Source organism: Hordeum vulgare, chromosome 5H, assembly GCF_904849725.1.
Source record: "Hordeum vulgare subsp. vulgare chromosome 5H, MorexV3_pseudomolecules_assembly, whole genome shotgun sequence".
NCBI classification, from domain to species: Eukaryota; Viridiplantae; Streptophyta; class Magnoliopsida; order Poales; family Poaceae; genus Hordeum; species Hordeum vulgare.
In genome coordinates this window covers 13,757,036-13,776,616 of record NC_058522.1, presented here as the reverse complement: position 1 = coordinate 13,776,616, position 19,581 = coordinate 13,757,036, and the positions used below count along the sequence as shown (strand labels likewise).

Below are 19,581 nucleotides of genomic sequence, written 5' to 3'. Positions count from 1 at the left end.
ACCGTTGACATGGAAAGTGACATTGCCTTTGTTGCAATCTATAACAGCCCCTGCAGTGTTTAAAAATGGTCTTCCGAGGATGACCGCCATCGCATCGTCCTCGGGAATATCCAAGATAACAAAGTCTGTTAAGATAGTGACATTAGCAACCACAACAGGCACATCCTCGCAAATGCCGATAGGGAAAGCAGTTGATTTGTCGGCCATTTGCAGAGAGATTTCAGTGGGTGTCAACTTATCCAGTTCAAGCCTACGATAAAGAGAGAGAGGCATAACACTAACACCGGCTCCAAGGTCGCATAAAGCAGTTCTAATGTAGTTGCCTTTAATGGAGCAAGGTATAGTGGGCACTCCTGGATCACCTAGTTTCTTAGGAGTTCCACCCTTGAAGGTATAGTTAGCAAGCATGGTGGAAATCTCAACCTCAGGTATCCTCCTCTTATTAGTCACAATATCCATCATGTACTTAGCATACGGAGACATTTTGAGCATATATGTCAAACGCATTTGCAGAAAGACGGGTCTGATCATTTCAACGAAGCGCTCAAAATCCTCATCATCTTTTTTCTTGAATGGTTTGGGAGGAAAGGGAATGGGTTTCTGAACCCATGGTTACCTTTCTTTACCATGCTTCCTAGCAGCGAAGTCATTCTTATCGTATCTCTTATTCTTAGGCTGTAGGTTATCAAGATCAACAGGTTCAATCTCCACATCCTTATCATTGCTAGGTTGAGCATCTTCATGAACATCACTATTGATATCATCATTAGGCTCATGTTCATCACCAGATTGTGTTTCAGCATCAGAGACAGAGACGTCGTTTGGACTCTCAGGTGTAGCAGTAACAGGGTTGCCAGCGTGCAGGTTCCTATCATTTCTCTTCTTCTCTCTAGGATGACTAGGTGCATCGGTGCTAACTCCTTGAGAATCTTGTTCAATTCTCTTAGGATGACCCTCGGGATACAAAGGTTCCTGGGCCATTCTACCGCCTCTAGTGATGATTCTGACAGAATTATCATTCAACTCATCGAGCAAGTCATTTTGAGCTTTAAGTACTTGTTCTACCTGAGTAGTAACCATAGAGGCATGTTTACTCAGAATTTTAAGATCATTGACATTTCTGTCCACACAAGCACTTAAATGACTAAGCATACGAGCATTCTGTTCCAATTGTCTGCTAACATAATCATTGAAACTCTGTTGTTTGGCAACAAAGTTATCAAATTCATCCAGGCATAAGCTAGCAGGTTTATCAAAAGGAATATCACTCTCATCAAACCTACGCAGAGAATTTACTTCTACTACCTATATCGGGTTATCAAGACCATGGATCTCTTCGATAGGTGGTAGATTTTTGACATCTTCAGATTTAATGCCTTTCTCTCGCATAGATTTCTTAGCTTCTTGCATATCTTCGGGACTGAGGAATAGAATACCTCTTTTCTTTGGAGTCAGCTTTGAAGGTGGTTCGGGAATAGTCCAAGCATTCTCGTTGCATAAGATGCTATTCAATAGAATCTCAGCTTGTTCTACTGTTCGTTCCCTAAAAACACAACCAGCACAACTATCTAGGTGGTCTTTAGAAGCGTCGGTAAGTCCATTATAGAAGATATCAAGTATTTCATTCTTCTCAAGAGGGTGATCAGGCAAAGCACACAACCAGGAGCAAGAGAAGTGAACCAGGTCTTAGCATCATCCTTTAGCGAGAAAGGAAACAGCTTGAGGATATAGTAGTGTTGGATCTTTTCCTCACTAGTGAATAGGGTGGCTATATCGTGCAGTTTGGTAAGATGGGCTACAACTGTTTCAGACTCATAACCGTGAAAAGGATCAGATTCGACCAGAGTGATTAACTCAGGGTCGACAGAGAATTCATAATCCTTATCGGTCACAAAGATAGGCGAAGTGGCAAACTTCGGGTCGTATTTCATCCTAGCGTTCAGAGATTTTTCTTTCCACTTGCGCAGTAATTTCTCAACATCATAGCTATCCTTACACGCAAGAAAATCCTCAGCTATCTCTCCCTCCATAACATAACGCTCAGGCATATCAGGCAATTTAGCCATAATAGCAGGTTCTACTTCAATAGTATCAGCAGTTTCAGAAGTATCATCACATCTAGCAGCAACTCTAGCAATTTGTGCATCAAGGAATGCACCTAGTGGCAAAGCAGTATCAAGCATAGCATCATCAGGCAAAGCAGTATCAAGCATAGCATCATGGGCAACAGAAGTAGCATCATCAAGCACACGCGACATATCAAGATTTCTAGCAGGAGGTGGTGTCGCAAACTTACTCATAAGTGAAGGTGAATCAAGTGCAGAGCTAGATGGCAGTTCCTTACCTGTCCTCGTAGTTGAGGGCAAAATTTTAGTTCTTGGATCTCTCAGATTCTTCATAGTGACCAGCAGACGTAAATCCCAAGTGACTCAGAGAATATAGTTGTGCCTCCCCGGCAACGGCGCCAGAAAATAGTCTTGATAACCCACAAGTATAGGGGATCGCAACAGTTTTCGAGGGTAGAGTATTCAACCCAAATTTATTGATTCGACTCAAGGGGAAGCCAAAGAATATTCTCAAGTATTAGCAGTTGAGTTGTCAATTCAACCACACCTGGAAGATTTAGTATCTGCAGCAAAGTATCAGTAGCAAAGTAGGGTGATAGCAGCAGTAGCAACAGTAACCAGTAGCAGCAAAGTGACAACAGCAGCAGAGTAAAAGTAGCATCAGTGACAGCAGTAGCAGCAAAGTAACGTAGCAAGGACCAGTAGGAAAAGACTCGTAGGCATTGGATCGGTGATGGATGATTATGCCGGATGTGATTCATCATGTAACAGTTATAACACGGAGAGATAAGTAACTAGCTCCAATTCATCAATCTAATGTAGGCATGTATTCCGTATGTAGTCATACGTGCTTAGGGAAAAGAACTTGCATGACATCTATTGTCCATCTCTCCCGTGGCAGCAGGGTCCTAATGGAAACTACGGGATATTAAGGTTCTCCTTTTAATAAAGAACCGGACCAACGCATTAACACTTGGTGAATACATGAACTCCTCATACTATAGTCATCTCCGGGAGTGGTTCCGGCTACTGTCACTCCGAGGTTGCCGGGTCATAACACATAGTAGGTGACTACAACTTGCAAGATAGGATCTAAAACACACATATATTGGCGACAATATAATAGGTTCAGATCTGAAATCATGGCACTCGGGCCCTAATGACAAGCATTAAGCATGGCAAAGTAGTAGAAACATCAATCTCAGAACATAGTGGATACTAGGGATCAATCCCCGTCAAAACTAACTCGATTACATGATAGATCTCATCCAACCCATCACCGTCCAGCAAGCCTACGATGAGATTACTCACGAACGGTGAAGAGCATCATGGAATTGGCGATGAAGGAAGGTTGATGATGACGATGGCGACGATTTCCCCTCTCCGGAGCCTAAAGCGGACTCCAGATCTGCCCTCTAGATGAAGAATAGGAGGTGGCGGCGCCTCCGTATCATAAAACACGATGAACTCTTCTCCTTGATTTTTTTCCGGGCGAGACGGACTAAATAGAGCTGAGATTGGAGGCGGTGGAGCGTCGTGGGCTCCACAAGCCTACCAGGCGCGGACGGGGGGGGAGGGGCGCCTGGTGGGCTTGTGGGCTCACGACTCCAGTCCCTCCGCTGATTCTTGCTCCAGTATTTTTCATTAATTCCACAAAAATTCTCCGTAAATTTTCAGGTCATTCCGAGAACTTTGTTTGTGCGTAAAAACAACACCATGGCAATTCTGCTGAAAACAACGTTAGTCCGGGTTAGTTCCATTCAAATCATGCAAATTAGAGTCCAAAACAAGGGGAAAAGAGTTCGGAAAAGTAGATACGATGGAGACGTATCACGTATCTATAATTTTTGATTGTTCCATTATCTGTTTTGGATGTTTTATATGCATTTATATGATGTTTGATATTATTTTTGGGACTAACCTATTAATCTAGAGCCTAGTGCCATTTTCTATTTTTTTTCCACGTTTTTGACTATTGCAGATAAGGAATATTAAACGGAGTCCAAACGAAATAAACTCTCCAGAAATATTTTTCTTGGACCAGAAGACACATAACACACTTGGAGTAGGGGGCAAGGCAGTTGTCGGGAGGCCACAAGCCTATAGGGCGCGCCCTGGGGGGTGGCCACGCCCCCTGGATTGTGGGACCCCTGCAGGTCTCCTAACCCTAATTATTGGCCTATAAATTCCCAAATATCCCCGTATCACCAAAAAGAGCAACGAAAATACTTTTACGTCGTCGGGAGCCTCTGTTCCCGAGAGATCCAATCTGGGAGCCTTTTCAGGTAATCTTTCGGAGAGGGAATTGATCACGGAGGGCATCTACATCAACTCCATTGCCCCTCCGATGATGTGTGAGTAGTTTACCACAGACCTATGGGTCCATAGCTAGTAGCTAGGAGGCTTCTTCTCTCTCTTTAATCTTTAATACCATGTTCCTCATGATCTTCAAGGAGATCTATCCGATGTAATACTCTTTTGCGGTGTGTTTGTCGAGATCCGATGAATTGTGAGTTTATGTTCAAATTATCCATGAATATTATTTGAGTCTCTTCTGAATTCTTATACGCATGATTTCATATCTTTGCAAGTTTCTTCAATTATTTGTTTGGTTTGGCCAACTAGATTGGTAATTCTTGCAATGGGAGAAGTGCTTAGTTTTGGGTTCAATCTTGCGGTGTCCTCACCCAGTGACATAGTAGGGTAGCGGGGAACGTATTGTATTGTTGCCATCGAGGATAAAAAGATGGTTTTTTCATCATATTGCTTGAGTTTATCCCTCTACATCATGTCATCTTACTTAATACGTTACTTTGTTCTTCATGAACTTAATACTCTAGATGCAGACATGAGTCGGTCGATGTGTGGAGTAATATTATTAGATGCAGAATCGTTTCGGTCTACTTGACACGGACGTGATGCCTATATGCATAATCATTGCCTTGGATATATTCATAATTATTCGTTTTTCTACCAATTGCTCGATAGTGATTTGTTCACTCACCGTATTATTTTCCTTTATGAGAGAAGCCTCTAGTGAAATCTATGGCCCCGGGTCTATTTTCCATATTATATTTTCAGATCTATAAGCAAAAATACTTTTCTGCAATTTATTTACTTTTGTTTTACTTTCAGATCTATCATTATTTTATACCTATCTCTATCAGATCTCATCCTTGCAAATAAATCTGAAGGGATTGACAACCCCTTTATAGCGTTGGGTGCAAATGTTTGATTATTTGTGTAGGTACTACTATTGGAGCCTTGCTTGTTCCTCCTACTGGGTTGATACCTTGGTTCTCAAGAAAGTGAGGAAAATACTTATCTACTTCGCTGCATCACCCTTTCATCTTTAAGGAAAAACCAACGCAAGCTCAAGAGGTAGCAAGGTTCTCCATGATCGATCTCCCCTCCGGTAAGGCACCGGAATAGGGCCAGATGGGATCACGACATAACAGAAGCTTGCAACGGTGGAAAAAAGTGTTTCGAATGTTTCTCTTGTGTTTTTTGAATTTTAGAAGAAATATAGAGGCGAAGTTAGGCAAGGAGGCACCAGGGGGTGGTCCCAAGCCATCAGGGCACGCCTACCCCTAGGACGCGTCCTGTTGGCTTGGCACCGCCTCGTGCAGCGTATGGCCTCCCTTCGAAGCTTCTTGGTCTTATTTTTGTCCAGGAAAAATGTTAAAAAGATTCGATGCATTTGGACTTCGTTTGGTAATGATTTCGTGAAAAACCAAAAGCACATAGAAAACAACAATTCCCACTAGGCACTAGGTTAATAGGTTAGTTCCTAAAAATAATATAAAACAACATATAAGAAAGCATATGCATGGCATGAAAGTACACATTACGTAGTGCAGAACTCATGTAGGATGCAAATGCATAAGAACTATGGGTCAATGGCTATTATCATGCGAAGTTTATAAGTTTAACAAATTCTGTCAATTATATTATGATGCACTTTTGCAACAGAGTTTTTTCAAGCAAATTAATTCTAACATAGATGAAGATCACACCATTGGGTAGAACACAGAAAAATGTGCAACATTTATATAAGGCACGTTTCCACTGTATGCACGGGTTAAAAACTATACCGATTTTAATATAAGATAGTGTGGTCCATTTCAGTTAGACGCTGCACAATATAGTGCAACTCCTTTTACCTTTTTTTTGAGATACGGCCCTCAGGCACTTTATTTATTCAAAGACCATACATAATCTGAATGCACAGCCGCATTCAAAAAATCAGGGATAACATCAAAAGTTACAATTTGCATCTCAGTGGAGAGCCCTCTTTTTGCAAGTACATGAGCTACTACATTTGCTTCTCTTCCACTAAATTTTAATTCGAATCCCTGGAAACACGAGAGATATGAGGACATCTCTCTAAAGATTGGACCACAAGTTGATCGGTCCCTGCCTCCATTCCAGTCATCTACCACTGTTTTGCAATCTGATAAGATTTCAATGATCGGCCACCGTCTCTCCTTAGCTAGTAACATAGCATCTCTGCATCCCAAGGCTTCATTTACATAATGGTCAGTAATACCAGCATATGGGCAATACCTTCCCGCAATGAATCTTCCTTCATGATCCCTGGCAACAACTCCCGTACCTGCTCGTCCACCCACTGCATCAATTGCCGCATCGAAGTTAATCTTTATCACACCCACATCCAGTGTCATCCAAAACGCACTTATCTTTTGAATAGTTGCTGCTTGGCAGGAATATAAAGTGATCTTATATGCTCCTGGATGATCTCCATCAATCTAAGAGGCTGAAACATTGTCTCACCGTGTGTGTATTTGTTACGGTTGCCCCAAATAGTCCACATAACAGAGATTATCACCGCTGCCTCCTCCTTAGAGATGAACTTTGGGTCCAATAGGTCCCTTATCCATGTCGCTTGGTATAACCTTGGGAGTTTTACCCCAAAAAACCGTAGTGTTTCCACCCAGAATTGTGCCGCCTGGTTGCAAGTAACGAATCTATGGAACAAGGTTTCATCAGCATTGCCACACAATGCGCATGTAGCAACGTCGCCTACATGTCTCCTGAAAAGTTCCGCCCTTGCAGGTAAAAATCCCTTGATCACCCTCCACCAGAAAACCCGTATTTTTGGTTGAACATTCAGCTTCCACAAGCGTTTCCATGTTTCCTCATCACCTGACGAGCTACTCGGCCCACCTTGTATCTCACTTTGTTGCTGTTCAGCTCCCTGTATGCCGACCTGACCGAGAAAGCTCCCGATCGATCCCAAGCCCATGCCCAAAAATCAGCTGCGACAGTCCTTGGTCTTGGCATATTCAGAATTGCATCAACATCGACCGAAGAAACAAACGTTGGAGTATCTCTAAGTTCCACTCACCATTGTCTCCATGTAGCAGGTCAGACACAAGCTGCACCGATTCTTCAGACAACCTGCATACTGGCCTCATTGATGGTGATCCATCGATCCATTGATCGTGCCAAATCTCAGTAGTTCGACCATCTCCTATCCTGCGGATCAGCCCTTTCTTAAGCACCTCACGCCCCTGTATGATTGCCCGCCAAGTACGAGATGAATTGGCAGGGCATCCGGCCTGCAAGAAGTTACCTTCCGCATAATATCTCCCTCTCAACACCCTTGAACACAATGTCTCTAGGAAGTTCAACAGTCTCCATGCTTGCTTTGCCAACAAGGCATCATTGAACAGCTCAAGATATCGGAAACCGATTCCTCCCTTCGACTTTGGAGTCGCCATGTTCGACCATGCTTGCCAGTGCATACCTTTCTTATCTAGCGATCCCGCCCACCAGTATTTGGACATTACTGTCATCAACTTACGGCACAAACCTTTAGTGAGTTTAAAGCAACTCATAGAGAAGGCCGACAAAGCTTGGATCACAGACTTGAGATGCACTTCTCTCCCTGCACATGATGCTTTCCTAAAATTCCACCCCTGAACATTAGATCTTGCTGATTCGACTATATGTTCGAAGTTCTGCTCTGTAATCTTCCCTGCTGCAGTCGGCAGACCAAGATACTTCTCTGTTAGTGCTTCTCTCTGTATCTGTAGTACATTACATACCCCGCGTTTTGTTGAAGCCCCACACTTTGGGCTGAAGAACACTGAGCTCTTATGCTTATTAGCACTTTGGACTGAACCAATACTGTATGCACTTAAGATTTCATTCAGGCGAGTTGCACTCCTACTATCAGCTTTCATAAACACCAAACAATCATCTGCAAAAAGCAAATGTGATACCCAAGGAGATCTCTGGCCTGCCCGGATACCTCTATCAATCCATCATCCATCATAATTCTTTAGCATGCATGATAGGCCTTGTCCACATAGTAGAAACAAATAAGGAGAGATTGGGTCCCCTTGTCTCAACCCCTGCGTTGGATTGAAACTTGGTAGTAGCTCTCCATTCACCTTCACCTGGAATGAGACTGAATTGACACATTTCATCACTATAGATATCCATTCCTCACAGAATCCCAATTGGCACATGATCCCTTGTAGATAGTCCCACTCCACACGGTCATATGCTTTCATCATATCTATTTTAACAGCACACCACCCCTGCTTTCCTTTCTTCCTCTTCATCGCATGGATACACTCATAAGCTGTAAGAATATTATCAATTATGAGCCTTCCTGGTACAAAAGCACTTTGTTCTTCAGAAATGATCTCATCAAGAATCTCACGAAGACGATTAGCCAAGACCTTGGAGCAAAGTTTATAAATAACATTACACAAGGATATAGGTCTGTATTGAGTAATGTTTTGAGGATTTTTAACCTTTGGAATAAGGACAATCACTATCCTATTTACCGCCTTAGGCATGTGGCCCCCATTTAAGAAATTGAGCACTGCCTTTGTAACATCATCACCGATCAACCCCCAATGCCTCTGATAGAAGCCAACATTAAAGCCATCCTCACCCGGTGCTTTCGAAGGAGCCATACCAAACAAAGCGTTACGGATCTCCTCGGCTTGAAACTCCCTAGTGAGCTTCTCATTCATCTGCAAAGTTACCTTAGCTGGAACAAGGTGCAACACCTCCTCCGTCACCAGTTCTTCCTGTGCAGTATAGAGGTTAGTATAAAACTGTTGTATGTCCTCGTGTATTGCCTCCTTGCTTTCACATAGTTGGCCTTGCGCATCCACCAAGGCCGTGATTCTATTGCGCACCCGTCGAGCTTTTGATTGTGCATGGAAAAACTCGGTATTTCGATCGCCCGCAAGCAACCAGTTCACTCTGGATCTTTGGCGTGCCATGATCTCCTCCCTCAACGGTAGCTCATTCAGTTGCTTTGCCAGCTCCTTCTCCCGCTGTGAGGATCCACGGTATAAGGATTTGCTCTTTTCCTGCTCAAAGTCCTTCCTCACCTTCTTTAGTTTTCTTCTCACATCACCAAACTTCTTTTCTTTCCAGTCGGTTAGATGGCTTTGCATATGTTGTAATCTAGTTTGGAGGCCCATAAGGGAGAGAGACCCCTCCCCATGCTCCCAGCCACTCTCCACCGCGGATGTGTACGATTCTTCCCGATGCCAAGCATCTTCATAGATAAAACGACGTATCCCCCTTCTCTCATCAGCATGCCCATGTTTTATTTTGGCCGACACTATACAGTGATCAGACCTTGGTGAAGGTATATGGCACACTCTTGTTGCTTCATACATAGACAGAAACGCTGGATTGGCCAGATACCTGTCCAATCTAACTTTCACATTTGCTGCTCCATCTCTCCGATTGTCCCACGTGAACGGGGTCCCATTAAACCCAATATCATGGAGATCACAATCATCTATTGCCTCGCGAAAACCTGCCATTTGACACTCAGTTCTGTCATGTGTACCAAAGTACTCGGAATTGTTGACTATCTCATTAAAATCTCCACCACACAGCCACGGCAAGGAACTTTGTGTGTTTAACAGCCTCAGAAGATCCCAACTCTGGGCTCTCTCGCTACGGCGATCTTTGGCATAGGAACCAGTAAACCGCCATATATTACGGTCCGAGCCCACATTCTGCACTTCTACGTCAATATGTTGATCAGAGTAGTTATTCAGTTTCACGTCCACCTCATGTGACCAAAATAAGGCCAAACCGCCACTTAAGCCGACACTGCTTACGGGCACACATCCAGCAAAACCCAATCACGTTGTTAAGTCTGCAACTTTCAAGCCCTCGATCTTTGTTTCAGCAACAAACACCAAGGCGGGCGCTTCCACTCTCACTAGATGGTGGAGTTCACGAACTGTCTCCGGGTTCCCAAGCCCGCGACAGTTCCAAACGAAGCAATTCATTGGTCCTGGCGGGGCTGATCAGCAGCCTCCGCCAAAATCGTTGTGTCAATTCCCCCCTCTGCTTTCTTCTTCTTTGAGTCCCTGCTATCTGTACGTGACTCGCTCGATAGCTCTTCTTCGTTTGCTCGTTTTTTGTTCAGCGTCTCCTGATCAACTAGCATGAGCTGAGTCTGTTTCCTCCCCACCACATCTCCCTGATGGACGTCCATATTCACCCTTCTGTAGACTTGGTTCTTTCCATTAGTATGGTTTCGCCCCCTTTGAAAAGGAGCACCTCTCCCTGAACCACCACCTCTAGCATTAAACTTATATATCGCTGCTTGCACTCGGCCATTAGTAGCCTTGTTTGGAGAGGTCACTTCTTCTCCTTTCTCCACTTCTTCTTCTTCTTCCCCCTTTTCTTCCTCCCGACCAGCTGTCGGGTTCCTTCCACCCCTCATGGGCATATTGCCCCAACTCTTCTTACGAGTAGGCATTCTCAAGTTTTCTCCATATGGGAGTCGACCATTAGCATCTCTCCCTACCGGAGTAGGGCAATAAAGATCTGCATGCCCAAGACAACCACACGAGAAGCAGAAATAGGGCAAAGCTTCATATTGGATATCATAAAATACCACTTCTTTCGTCTTTGCCGATTCCAGCCGAACTCATCTCATTAGGGGTTCATTCACATTGATCCAAACCCTTGCTCTCAGCGCTTCCCCGAAAGCAAATCCCTTCGCATCAACATCCACCCTGATCACCTTCACAACTAGTTTAGCAATTCTCTCCGGCCATGGAGGACATCTCAGGTTAAAGGGTAGATTGATTACCCTAGCCCAAATTTGCATCATCTCAAACTTCAGATCAGAAGGCCGTGCCCTAGCATCAAAGATTTCCAGTACCACTGCATGTTTTCCAACCATCCACGGCCCCCTTCAAGAATCCTATCTCTCTCCCTCTTGCCTTCGAAGCTTGCCAGGAAGAGGTTATCCCCTGCAGGGCTAAAGGATAGACCTCGCACATTGCCCCAGGCCGGACGAAGCGCCTCCTCAATGGTGTTTACATGAAGAACCCTCCTGTTCAACACCTTCCCGACCACACCCATGATCGGTCCCCCTTGCATCTCGTCCTCATCATCAATCACAAGTTTTACACTTTCCCTATCCGTCAGATTCATCTTCTCCATCATCTTCTCCATCCCCTCCTTCTCTTTCGCATCATTCGTTGACGAGCTAGCCATCACCGCCGATCCCTCCCGCGGAACACAAGGCCAGGCGGAGAAGGACGCGGTCTAGATCTTCAGATCGCGCCTCGGAGGAGAAAATCGCCCGAGCGCCGCCGTTCCACTCGAAACCCTAGAAAAACGATTCGGGGATCTGTGATTTGAGTTGCAACTCCTTTTACCTAGGGATGCACAAATAGGAGCGGGCCGAAATGCCACGTTCGCCAAATATGCCGCGCGTGTCAGTAAGCCACCGTATAATTTAATGCAGCGCCTAACTATTGATCGTAAAATCCTTGCATCAACGATCCACTTTACGAAATTGTTTCGACTATGGATCAATTTTGTTCATTTTAACCGTTGTCAAGCACCTCTACATGCATTTTAGGAGCACTAGGCCTTATCCACGCCGACGTTGCCACATGGCAGTAGCACGCGCTGACACGGGTCCCAGCGACACGCGACAGCCCCAGACCGGCCCCACGTGTCATCATCTCCCATCCCGGACGAATATTCGTCGCGCAGCAGGGCCACGGGCCACCCGGGCTCCGCTCCCGCGACCCCGGACTCCAACGGCGCGCGGTGCAATCCGGTTTTTTTCCCAGGCCTCAGTCCCGCCGTCTGCACCACGTCCACCTCGTGCACACGGTCCGTAGACCATACGAGCAAAGCGCGACCCCCAGCCGCAGCCAGCGCGCGCGGCCCACGGACCACGTCCACGCGCGGCCAAACCCGTCCCCGCGCGCCCGACGGCCGTCTCCCCGCGCCCCAACCTCTCTGTCCTGACCGACGAGCGTCCGCGTACCACACCGCTAACCCCACCACCCTCCCTTCCCACTGACATACGGGCCCCGAAACGGTACACCAGCACCAGTCCCAGACGTCAGCGACACTGTAGGCCGTCGGCGACACGCGCGCGGGGTTTATCTAATCTACCGGACGGGTAATATAATAGCCGATATAAAAAAAAATCCCCGAATCCCCCACACGTCCATCGTTCCCCCTCTTCCCCCAAACCCACCCGCTCCCCCCGCCCTCGCGTTCCTCGTGCGCGGCAGCCATGGCCACCGGCGGCGACCGCGCGGCGGAGGAGCTCGTGTCCGTCGAGATGCCCGCGCCCGACGGATGGGCCAAGAAGGTACCCGCCGCCGCCCGGCTACGCGTCGAGCTGCTCTTCGCCTTACCTACCCGGCTGTAACACCAGCGCGTTCCTCTGCTTCGTTCCGTCGCTCTGCTTCGAATTGCGTCGAATTGGGCCGCCTAGGGTCGGAATTCGCGGGTGCCGGGGCCCAGGGCCGCGGGGACGCGGGCGGCGGGCTGGATTCGTGGGGTTCCGGGGTCTAGGGTTCTAGCTGATTTAAGAAGGGTTAGATTTCTAGGGTTTGGGCGCCTCGGGTTCGGCAAGGTACCGCTGCCGCGATTGGGCTAGTGCTATGGCTGGCTGGCCAGCGCTCGTGGTGGCATCTCAGGCTGACCGGAGCCCCTTCGGAGCTAGATTGGAGCCGCGCGTCTGTGTGGATGAGCTCAGCGAAATGGTTGGTGAACAGTGCCGTCCCCTTTCGGGTTGTCGGGAGCTTAGCGTCCCTGGGATCGATTAGGCTTGCGCCATGGCCCACTGGTTGGTGGTGGGGGCCGATTCCCAAATCTCCATTCTGTTCGTAACATGGTTGTGGCCCTGTGGTCTGGCCTGGGCTAGGAAACGGGAAATTGGATTCAGTTGGTCGGCTTTGCCTGGGCATGGAGCTGTGCTGCACTTTGTGGGATGAGAGTAGCCGTCTGGCTCTGGCTTCAAGTGTTGTCCCCATTTCAATTCCATGTTCAACTGGATTCAGTTGGTTAGGTTTGCCTGGAGAGTTGTGTTGCATTTGCAGTTTTGTGCTGTTGTATTTAATTGGATTCAGTGTCCCCGTTTTAGCTGGGTAGTTGATTCGATGTGATTTTGGTGAACCTGGTTACACTGTTTTTATTTTATTTTACTGTTGCATTTTGTCAGGACAAATTGCTTCAGCTGAGTCAGTGCATGCTTTTGCAAGCACGATGTTGGCACAACAAGCCGCTGTGGTGTGCCATGCTAATTGGAGTTTCTCTGGTTGGCTGGGAATGCTATGACCAAGTGTTTTCAGTGCTTAGTCCATTGGCCTTTTCATGGTCTTTGTGATTTTCTAGGATTGCACCAGGAAGTCTCAACAAGGTACATGTCTTGGTTCATTAGAGGATGTGTTTATGGCGGTTAGACTCCCCAAGCTTCCGAACTGAAGATGTGTTTATGGCGGTGGTTAGACTCCCCAAGTTTCCCAACTGAGTCACTTGTTAGCTCATTGGCGGCAGTTAGATTCCCAAGCTTCCGAATTGAGAAACTTGTTAGCTCATTGGAGGATGTGTTTATGGCGATTAGATTCCCAAGCTTCCGAATTGAGGAACTTGTTAGCTCATTGGCGGATGTGTTTATGCCGGTTAGACTACCCAAGCATCTGGACTGAGCAATTTCTAGCTCATTAGCGGATGCGTTTATGGCGGTTGAACTCCCTAGCCTTTCTTCCGGATCACGCTAGCACCCAGGATCTATTAAATACTTAGGCGATGATTTGGTTGTTTCTGTAGCATGTTTTGTTTCTATTTATGATTAGATAATAACGACAATTGGACCATGTCACCACTGTTTGTCAAGCATCCCTAAAGTGTCGCTAACTGGATAATGACGACAATTGGTATAATCTTCTGCCGGATAATAACGACAATTGGTATAATCTTCTGCCGGATAATAAGGGCACATGTTAAGGTTTAGTGTAGTTCATTGAAGAAGTTAGTTGTGACTTCAGAATCTTCATAACTCTTTATGTTATCATAATTAATTTGTCGAACAGGGTAAGGAGTTACTTTTTTGATTATTGGTTTGATTGTACCTACCTTATCATAATATGATTGGACCATGTCATGTTAGTATAGTGTGGATAAGGCATAATCTCTTGGTAGAATAAGGATTGGCCACATGGTATGGTTGCCAAACTTGTCTACTTGGGCTTGCAGTATTTGGATATATCATATATTACCAAATTTGTGTTGAAAGGTGATTTTTGTTCTAGCTCTCAAAGAGCCTACTTCTTCCGTTCCTAAATATTTGTTTTTTTTAGAGATTTTACTGTGAACTACATACGGATGTATATAGACATAATTTGAAATGTAGATTCATCCATCTTGCTTTGTATGTACTCCCTCCGTCCGAAAATACTTGTCCTAAAAATGCATATAATGGATGTATCTATAATTAAAATAAGTCTAGATACATTCATCTCTAGGACAAGTATTTTCGGACGGAGGTAGTAGTTCATAGTTCAATCTCTAAAAAGACAAATATTTAGGAACGGAGGGAGTAGATGGCGTGTATTTTTATTGTATTGTAATTTATGATGTTTGGTTTCAATCATTTGATAGATTCTTGATTTGAGATGGATAAGATGATTTCACATTCGATCCAGGGCCTCCTGTTTGAAATTAAAAATACATTAGTACATTTCGTTTTAGCATATATGTGATTGCACTCCAAAATATTGACATTGTGTTTGGAATGTGTGCACTTAAGACTCTTTATGAAATATGTGGTGCTGACTGAGCAAGCTGAGTGCCAATAGTTCTTAGATTGAACTGAAGTATTCTTGCAAACTCAGAAGATGATTCCTTTATGCCTTTTAGATGTCTCTCGCCTTTGCTATGTGACACAAGATTGATTTAGTAAAAAGCCATATGGGTGAGACAAGATTTGTTTTCATACGCTTCTAGAGATAGTCTTTTAATGTCACATCATGGAAGTTCAATATCACCTCTGAAACTAGGTCCACAGACCAAAGACCAGAAGTAGGTCCAATTTATGTAACTCTACACCCTAAGCTTCCTTAGGGGTAGTAAGCCTGCTTGGGGAAACCATAGTTCATGTAACCAATTCTGGAGATATACAAAAATAATCCCTAGTACAAATAGTTTCTATTTTTTTCCCTTCCTGGTGGTGCATGTAAAATCACTTAAGCAGAATTGTTTGGGAATAACTGTATACTGCCATTTCGTGGTCATATACAAGTATCTGGTATTTGTATCTCCCTTTTTTTTGTAAGATTTGAGATTGTTATCTTTTACCCTCTTGAATCTTCTAGGTAGTCATGTGATTCCTGTTGGGAAACAGCCAGTAAGTATGCTTCCACATAAGTTACTGGTGAATGATGGCACTGATTGCAGTGGTGAATAATCAATTAAAACTTAAGAGAGAAAGGTGAACCTAGAGTTGAGATTCTGCCTTGCTTGTTTAGGGGCCGTTCGGAATCCCACCAGCTCCGGGGAGCTGCGGAGCCAGTAAACTGTCGGTCCGCAAATTTTAACTATAACTCCACCAGCTCCGGGAGTGGAGCTGTGGAGCAGAGTACCTCCGAACAGGGCCTTAGTTGTGCATCAGTGGGAACATTGCTTGATAATACATTTCACATTATTCGGATAAAGTAGAGTTGGGATTTTGCCTCGCCTGATTTTCAGTGGTAATATCGTATGCGGATATCAAAATAAACGCTCATGCTTGAATGGTTCTAGATATGCAACATTATCTGGCATTATCAGGGAGCCTAAAGTCCTAAACACAGGATTCGTTCATTACCAGTATTCTCTTTTCGGCGGCATCAACTAACATATCCTCTTTCTTAATATTGCAGTTTACTCCCCAGAGCAGGGGAAGATCTGAGATTGTTTTTATTTCACCAACTGGAGAGGAAATTAAGAACAAGAAGCAGCTGAACAGCTATCTGAAGGCAAACCCTGGAGGCCCCACTTCATCGGAGTTTGACTGGTCAACTGGTAGACGCCTTTCACCCTTGTGTTCTTCCATTATGTCTCTAGATAACTCTGGCTGTAGGCAGTTTATGGTTGCACAAATCTAATCGGAGCATCTAAATGCTTTGCAAACAGGTGATACCCCAAGGCGTTCTGCTCGGATTAGCGAGAAAGTGAAGATATTTGATAGCCCTGAGGGTGAAAAGATACCAAAGCGTACTAGGAACTCAAGTGGCAGAAAGGGGAAGCAAGAGAAAAAGGAGGATCCTGAAACTGAAGAAGGCAAAGAAACTGAGGCTGGCAAGGAGGCCCCCAGTGAAGCAAAGGGCACTGATGTGGAGATGACGGTTGCTGAGGCGATTGAAGCTGCAAAGAGCACTGATGTTGAGATGAAGCCTGCCGAAACAAATGATGTGGAGATGAAAGTTGATGAAGAGGTGAAAGCTGCTCCTAGTGAAGATGCAGGGAAGACCGAGGACTCCACTCCAGCTCCCGCAGAACACAAGGAAGATGTCAAACTAGCTGAGCCTGATGCCGCTCCTGCACCAGGGGGGGAAGACAAGCAGGAAGATGTCAATGCAGCTGAGTCTGATGTCACTCCGGCACCAGCGGCGGAAGATGTCAAACAAGCTGAATCTGATGCCCCTCCAGCACCAACAGTGGAAGACAAGAAGGAAGATGTCAAGCCAGCTGAGGCCGATGCCCCTCCAGCACCAGTGGTGGAAGATATCAAGCCAGCTGAGGCCGATGCCCCTCCGGCACCAGTGGTGGAAGATATCAAGCCAGCTGGGGCCGATGCCCCTCCGGCACCAGTGGTGGAAGATATCAAGCCAGCCGGGGCCGATGCCCCTCCGGCACCAGTGGTTGAAGACAAGGAAGATGTCAAGCCAGCTGAAGCTGATGCCGTTCCGTCTCCAGCAATGGAAGACAAGAAGGAAGATGTTAAGCCATCCGAGGCTGATGCTGCTCCTCAGGTAAGTTTGGAGGAGGTGAAGACACAGGAAGCTCCTCCGGTGAATTTTGAGGAGGAAGTAGCGCCTCCGGCAAGCAAACCAACTGAGAACTCAGTTGCTGCGCCTGGCGAGCCTGCTATTGCTCCTGCTACAGTATCTGAAACCAAATCAGATGCCGCCGCAGTAGACAGCCAACCCGGCGCGGCCCCCAATGAGTCGCCATCCGCCGTCAACAACGGGCAGCTGTCGCCTGGCGCCTCGACGGTGAAGTGCACCTGAAGCAGCTCCCTCCCTCCTCTGTGCCGCCGTCTCCTAGGACCATTCAACATTCGCATTGTAATCAATCAGTCTCTGGTAAGCATGTTAATTTAGCCAGTCTGACGTTACTGGATGATGAGACCCGGTAAAGTAGGCCCTGCATTTAGTTACATTTTGTATGGCCGGCGTTGGTCACCGTGCCCGGCGCCACATACATGTACCCCACACTACCATATCGTCTGTTTATCTAACTTGTTAATGTTAGGGACATATATACCGTTGTCTGTGTGTATCATGTAGCCGTGGTGTATTGTGTTGTGAGACCTGAATACCCTCTGTATGTTTCTGTTTATCTTGAATGAATAATGATGAGGGCTTCTGTTGTATCCTCATTGGAACAGTTCATTCATCAGACGGCCTGAATTGAACTCTTTCAAGCTGCCAATTTGGTCTCTATCTAGTTTTTTTTTTTGACTGTAAGTAGATGGTTCTGAGATGTGCCGGCGATGCTCCTACGGCAAGCATAGCCATTTGGACAAAAGAAAGATTTTCTCGACACCCACGAAAAGTATTTCCAGTGAAGTATATACAACTATACGTACACTTTGGTTTGCAAATCGAGTGTTTAAGAAAAGAGAAATCACGTCTGGCTGGGCGAGGGTGCTGCCGGCGCCGGTGTCGACGGCGGCGTGCGGCAGACGGGGCAGCTGGGGCGGAGGCGTAGCCACTGGTCGACGCACGGCCGGTGGAACGAGTGCGCGCAGTCCGGCAGCACCCGCAGCACGTCCCCCCGGTCGTACTCCCCCAGGCACACCGCGCAGCTCGTGGACGACGACGACGACGCCGCTCCGGCCCCGCCGCGCACCACCACCTTGGGCAGCGCGCTGATCGCGGCCTCGTCCATCCCGGCCTGCAGCTCCACGTCGCCGGCTGCCGCCTCCTGCGCGCCGGGGGGCGTCGGCGTCGGCATGGGCACGGGCGTGGCCTCCCGCGAGCACGTGTGGAGGAAGTATGCAATGGCGATGATGACCGCGACGCTGATGGCGGCGAAGGCGATCTCCAGCGCCGCCATCTCACATACCCCCTTCCCCGGCGTCCGGGCTCCGGCGAGCGAGATGAGCCGAGCCGAGACGCGCCGAGCAAAGTCAAAGGCCGGTAATCTCTCTCCGCATCAGCATAGAAGACGATAACCTATCTGATCGGATGGGATGTGTATATCTTTCCGGCAATCATCAGGTGGTGGTGGTAGTGGTGGCGATGTGATCCACCCTGTTCCGGTCAACGCCTGCTTACCATTCGAGGAACTCGGCTTCTCTTCCTCCTCTTTCTTTATATTCTGAAAAAGAATGGGAACGGCCCGCCGTCGCTCGAGGGGCCGTGGTCGCACGGGGCACGCCGGCGGCGGGTCAACTCCGGCCGGCCTGCTGATCGATCGATTTCAGACGTGTTGAGCAGGGTGCGTGAAAACAGAGCGGCGACGTGGATGAGATGCTGAGGAAACCGGCAGTGTTTTACCACAGATAATTTTGCTAGGTATGCAGTTGCAGTAGAAGTTGGCATGGTAGATAGAGACCTGGTAGTAAAAGGCTGCCTTTTGTGGATAAGGAGGGAGGGGGGCCATTAAAAAGGAAATGAGGTGCCATCGAAAGCTGCAGAAACAAAAAAAAAAGGAGCAATATACATATACTTTGCAGAATGTTGGCTGGAACAAACCAGCGTGCTCTCACTTTCACGGATGGACTTTTCCACTCACGACTCGACAAGGGGGCGACCTTGAACCTCCGAATCCCACCATTAATGATCGCTCCCCACCACTCCTTACTCATCACTCCACCGCATCGGCCTCTCCTCCCATCGTATCGGCTTCTCCTCCCCTTCCACCAACCCTCATCCCTTAGATATCCTTGTGCGATGGCGGAGGAGAGGCGTGGAGGCCGAACGAGGCGCGTTCGTCCTGTGGCGATGTTGGCTGCTCCGATGGCTTCCCTCAT

The 19,581-nt window shown here is 46.7% G+C and overlaps 2 protein-coding genes across 3 annotated transcripts; one reads left to right on the top strand and one right to left on the bottom strand.

Annotated features, from left to right (window-relative positions):
- Positions 1–12,551: 12,551 nt before the first annotated feature.
- Positions 12,552–17,976, top strand: LOC123399320 (methyl-CpG-binding domain-containing protein 11-like). 2 transcript variants are annotated; one of them, XM_045093734.1, is made up of 4 exons: positions 12,552–12,708; positions 16,262–16,403; positions 16,515–17,194; positions 17,243–17,976. In XM_045093734.1, the coding sequence occupies exons 1-4, from the start codon at positions 12,631–12,633 to the stop codon at positions 17,609–17,611; spliced, it is 1,269 nt and encodes a 422-aa protein (XP_044949669.1). In that variant the 5' UTR covers positions 12,552–12,630; the 3' UTR covers positions 17,612–17,976. The 2 variants fall into 2 exon arrangements, with proteins under 2 accessions (XP_044949669.1, XP_044949668.1); XM_045093733.1 differs by having other exon boundaries at positions 16,515–17,976.
- LOC123399321 (RING-H2 finger protein ATL70-like) lies at positions 17,833–19,249 on the bottom strand. The gene has a single exon (XM_045093735.1). It carries the CDS (start codon positions 18,660–18,662, stop codon positions 18,231–18,233), a length of 432 nt encoding a protein of 143 aa, XP_044949670.1. The 5' UTR covers positions 18,663–19,249; the 3' UTR covers positions 17,833–18,230.
- Between the last annotated feature and the right edge of the window lie 332 nt (positions 19,250–19,581).